We start from the raw sequence: 5,684 nt of genomic DNA, 5'->3' as shown, positions 1-5,684 counted from the left end.
TTTTTAATCCCTCATTCGCCCAACTCTCTTTTTTTTATCATTTGTGAATATAGACACAGACATGTGGAAGTCTGTGCTAAATTAGGTCTGAAAGTGGCACTTATGGTTAATTTCTCAACTTTCACTGTCTGAACTTCACTTGGGTATGCAGGCCAGCAGGGGGCCCTTTCTATTCACAAACAAGTTCTGAACCTGTTTGCAAAACCTGTTTATACTTCCTGCATGAGATGGGGCTGTAAGCTGTAAACATCAGACTTGACAATCTGTGCAATAAATCTGAATAACAATTTTTTTTAATTGTAATTGTTAATTGTTGAAGAAAAATGGGAGGAAATCCAGTTGGGACACATTGCCCCAGTGGCAGTTCTCGCATGATTGCTGCGTTAGTCAAACCCCTCCTTGTGCTGCCTCCAAACCATGACAAAATGAGATAAACTTTCCAGTTTTGTTCTAATGAAGTGAAATGTTCCTTTTTAAGATGGTTTTGAAATCGTTGTCTGCATGTTCCTCTTGGGTCAGATTTAGTTCTTAGTATTGGTTATGCTGAAGAACTTTTCTCAGCAAGAACTAGTTTCTTGTTTTCCTGGTATTTAAGAACTCAGCTTAAAGGTTCTTGAGAATAATGAGCATGTGTGGCTTTAAACGCCATATTTAACAAAACAGGAAGGCAAAAACCACACAAACAGTTTGTAAGCAGGCGGGTTGATAACTCATGTCAGACATCCTGATGAAACCACCATAGCAATCTTCATACAGTCAGTAATGCTGATAGTCACGAGAGCAACACCTGTGGTAAGTTTTCCATTACCTTATACCTTGTATGACTTTGACTAAAGGATTAATGCTCATGTTTTATACCAGTTAATTTTAGCTTCATCTTCTTCAAACTTTRTTGAGTATCAGTGAGTTGAATGTGTGATTGTGGAGGGATTTTTCTTTGGGCGATCATCTATCAAACAAAGATCATGCTAAYGGTTTTTTGATTATTTTATACAAGGTGGCTTCTTGCGGATGAAGTTCAAAATGTGCTCCAATGACAACATAACCACTAATGMAACCAGTAACACCACCGATACATGCGTCAGCAGCGTTCTGGAGGGTTTGGGTTACGGCCTTGTGTTTCTCCTGGGTCTCGTCATCAACRGCGCTGCTCTGTGGGCCTTCRTCGCAAAGCGGGCMTCCTGGACCGACACCCACATCTACATGCTGAACTTGGCTCTGGCTGACTTTACCCTGGTCCTTTTCCTTCCCTTCAGGATTTACGACGCCTTTTTCTGCCTGCCTAAGACTTTGCTCTGCACTGTCCTAATTTTTATTCACTTTGTCAACATGTACGCCAGCATCATGACCACGACAGCCATCAGCCTCCACCGCTACCTGACCGTCAGGTTCCCGCTGCAGGCCAGATCATGGAAGAGGAGAAAGGCGGCAGCTGTCGCCGTCTGCTTGCTCATCTGGGTGGGTTTGGTTTTAATCGTTGTTGTTTTTCGCAACGATAACCATCCTGAAAAACTCTGGACATGCTATGAAAGATGTAAAAATCAGACAATCAGTCCAGAAATCACCTCAATCATGTTGTCTCTTGGCTACCTGGCTCCTCTGCTGATAATTGTGTTCTGTTCCAGTCGGATCATCCGTATTTTGGGGAAAGAGCAAAACAAGTCAGAGGAAAGGAAAAGTATCGTRGGAATAATAAAAGCAAACATGATTGTGTTTCTTGTCTGCTACACACCAATCCACATTGCGCATGTGGTAAGTTTGCTCTACAAGGTTCCACAAAACTGGAGGGACGTWTATCTACCGAGTCATAAGTTTTTACAAGTGTCTGAATGGATCGCCTCCACAAACTGCTGCTTTGATTCYATCAGCTACTATTTTTTATTAAAGACGTTTTACGCTCAGTGACACCTTAGAGCTGTYGGGTTAAGGCTACGAAAGCTGAGACAAAGGGGCGAGGCGTTCAGTTCTGACTGAATCCCATTCTGTTGTTACATTGGAGGGTTTATCTTTCCCTGCTGTCAGAGCCRRCCCAATGTTCATTCAAGTTCCAAAATACTTGATTGATCTCAAAGGTAAATCAAATCAAAAGACTTAGCAGAGTCTTAGCAGACAGCAGAGCATCATTTTGAGCTCCACTTTCAGGTACGCCTTTCACCACATAACCACTGACCCTCTTCTGATTATTTTCTCAGCTGTTTTGAGTTCAACTTGTTTTATAGTTTCTAACTGCATAAGCAGATATAGGAAGGTGTATGTTGTGTTGTATTTCAAGTGCTGAAATGAATRAATGTTATAATATTTCAGTTTTACTGATAAGTCGTGTATGTCAGCTCAGATGTCAGCAACAATAAAAGTAAAATATTTTTTACAAGGATAACTAAGTTTTCTCCATTTTTACATTTGCCTCCTTTGTTTTTAGGCAACAAAATAAATAAACTGCCTTGTTTCATCTGAATGTTCAGTGCTATTTTTAAGATTCTTAAGATTGAAGATCGGGTTTTGCTTCAAACTTCATGAACTGAAACAGAAACATCACACAGGAAACTTAAAACCCACACATGCAGCTAACCGTAAAAAGCAGCGAAGTCATGCAGATAAGACTTGCTTTTGAAAGAATGATAATGGAATTCCATGTATTTGCAAAGCCATACAAGTTGGCAACTGAGTACGGCTCAGTTTGCAAGTGTATTTTTTATCTTGCATTGATTGTTTTAAAAAAGCTGCCTGTCTACATGAGTTTGATTTCAATCAAGCTGCACCTTTTATTATTTGTTCATTTCATCATTGTGTGCTTGTGAAGAACATTTGGTTTAATATGCCGTGAAAACATAGGTAAAGGCGAACCATTTATCACCATTTTCCACTGTATGGTTTCTTCCTGTATGTTCTCTGGTGACGTAAATGTAACCGATGACACCAATAAAAGCAACAACACAAAAGCCTTTTACACCCATAGTGGTTTAGTACACCAGCCACCATAATCCTACTGACCTCATAATATTTTTTTTGCTGTTTGAGTTTTACCGCTTGTGAGCCTAACAATAAATGCAATGTAATCAAATAGTTCATTTATTCAGTTAATGTAATCCAAAATCTGAAATGCAAAATTACATAGATTTAATACACACAGAGTGCTATAATTCAAGTCGGTTCATTTTGATCATGGTGGGTTACAGCCTGTGTCTCAGACCGTGTAAGTAGGTTCATAAAAAGTGTCCCCTTTTGGTCTRGGGGACATAAACAAAACTACTTTTTTWAATCTATATAGATATTGGGAAATTCAAACTGTACAAGAATATGTTATCTTTAAATCAAAACACACCTTTGTTATGATTTAACAAAGTTATAGCGTTGAAAGGTTTTCTTATTATGTAGACAACATTTGTCAACATGTGCTAATTGAACTATAGTTCTACACTGTAAAAAAACGTCAAAACAAAACAAACAAAAAACAACATCTCTAATTTATGGTAAAAAAACAACAAAAAAAAACAGCAACTGTGGATGCCAGAATTTTACCAAACATGCTACATTGCAATTGTCAACAATGTTGAATTTTACTATACATGGTAAAATTCAGCTGCATGTTTTTAAAGTAAATTAGAGACGTTACTTTTGCAGTGTAGACCAAAAGGGACATTTTCTGTCAACCTACTTGCACAGTCTGAGACACAAGCTGTAACCCATCATGATCAAAATGAACAGACTTRAAATATAGCACTCTGTGTGTAATAAATCTACATAATTTTGCATTTCAAATTTTGGATTACATTAATTGAAGAAATGAACTTTTTGACTATATTGATATATCTTACGTTGACGGTTGTCAGATATCTGCTTATATGTGTCTCAGGTCAGAAGTAATTGTCAACAATGTTGAAAATTAAAGACATAAWTTTTTTTTTAGCATTATTAAATACAATTCCTTTATCTTTATGCAACCAAATAAAAAAGTAAACTGTTCTATGTGTCTTTTAAACACACACAAAAATGTGTCACATAGCCATGCAGGAAACCAAAAACCACAGCTATTTAAGTAGAAATAAAAGAAGCAGACCACGTCAGACAAAGTCAAGTACGTGACAATACCACCGTCAATGCATTCAAAATCAGTTAAGAAGTCCTAGGTGGGAGTGCAGCTCGCTCGGTAAGTTGATTTTAGTGTTTAGTTTTAATATTTTTGGTGAAAATGGTTCACCTTTTTTACCACTTTATTTTAACTACAAAGGTATTTCAATGAAAGTGATTGTGTTTTGGTTTGGATAGAGTTATGGTTGTTGAAAAGTTAGCTAAATGGAGCACACAGTAAACACTGTGGATATATCAATCCATGTGATCGGGCTGTGTTTCTAGAAATTTCATTTGCTGCATGGCTGTGCAGAGACCACTAAAGGGGCAGGTGCTAAAAAAAAAGGGCACATCTAACCACATTCTAGGACAGAATATTAACAAAGCCACACAGCTTTCAGAGTTTAATAAACTGATAAATAACAAAATTGARATATACAATTAAAGCTAAGGAGAATCTCTACATAGAGCATACAACTATGCATATGTAAGATATTTTATTAGTAATTTCTTTCTGCAGGTCTATTTTGTTATAGGAAAGTATTGCAATATTCAAACCCGCAATTTAGGTTGACAAGCTGGACCACCAGACATATTTTGTCTTTACAGAATTGCAATATTAAAATTATAAACAAGGGCACAATGCAACCTTTTAGTGTACTGTAATCTATAAAAAAAAGAGCTGCCTGTTTGCTGCAGTGGAGATGAAGAYGGKCCATTTWGGAAAGCAGAGCTGCATCAAACTTTAACGTGGAACTGCAGAAAAAAGACAAGAAACAAAAGCAAAAATGAATTGTTAATGCATGTCATTAACAAAACAAATAATTTTGTTTTGCAAAATTATTTTGCAAAACAAAATAGAATAGTAAGAAATCTTTTCTTGAACAGCTTTTCCTCACCTGGCTCCCGCTCAGTAGTTCTTCAGAGAAAGGCARAAGCAGAGGCCTGTCAGTGTCTGTTGTATTTCATATTGGMAATCTAAACTAACATGAAACTTTTAGTCTGACTGACTGTCTGAAAAATGCCTATGTGTGTATTATTTATATACTGTGTGTRAATATCTGCTATTTGCTTGTTAACTGACTWTAAAGACAGATTGGATTGATTACGTAAAATATATTATTAATATTATCAAGGATCAACTAATGTCATGCTCACTGTTTGTTTATGATTATTTATTTGTACAGATAAAGTAAAGAATGTGCACAAACGTCACCAATCAGACCAATCAGACCGATGCTCATTGCACCTACAGCTACCTGGAGGGTTTGGGTTACAGTCTTGTGTTTCTCCTGGGTCTCGTCATCAACGGCGCTGCTCTGTGGGCCTTCGTCGCAAAGCGGGCCTCCTGGACCAGCACCCACATCTACATGCTGAAYTTGGCTCTGGCTGACTTTACCCTGGTCCTTTTCCTTCCCTTCAGGATTTACGAAGCCTTTTTCTGCCTGCGTAAAACTTTGCTCTGCACTTTCCTAATTTTTATTCACTACATCAACATGTACGCCAGCATCATGACCACGGCAGCCATCAGCCTCCACCGCTACCTGACCGTCAGGTTCCCGCTGCAGGCCAGATCATGGAAGAGGAGAAAGGCGGCAGCTGTCGCCGTCTGCTTG

The 5,684-nt window shown here is 37.9% G+C and overlaps 1 protein-coding gene across 1 annotated transcript; it reads left to right on the top strand.

Annotated features, from left to right (window-relative positions):
* The first annotated feature begins 6 nt into the window (after positions 1–6).
* Positions 7–2,580, top strand: gpr35b (G-protein coupled receptor 35 b). Its single transcript, XM_008433625.2, has 2 exons — positions 7–792; positions 998–2,580. Exon 2 carries the CDS (start codon positions 1,012–1,014, stop codon positions 1,903–1,905), a length of 894 nt encoding a protein of 297 aa, XP_008431847.1. The 5' UTR covers positions 7–792; positions 998–1,011; the 3' UTR covers positions 1,906–2,580.
* The last annotated feature ends 3,104 nt before the right edge of the window (positions 2,581–5,684 follow it).

Source organism: Poecilia reticulata, linkage group LG17, assembly GCF_000633615.1.
Source record: "Poecilia reticulata strain Guanapo linkage group LG17, Guppy_female_1.0+MT, whole genome shotgun sequence".
In the NCBI taxonomy this organism is placed as follows: domain Eukaryota; kingdom Metazoa; phylum Chordata; class Actinopteri; order Cyprinodontiformes; family Poeciliidae; genus Poecilia; species Poecilia reticulata.
The sequence above is the reverse complement of the archived record's forward strand: the minus strand, read 5'-3'. Positions and strand labels throughout refer to the sequence as shown.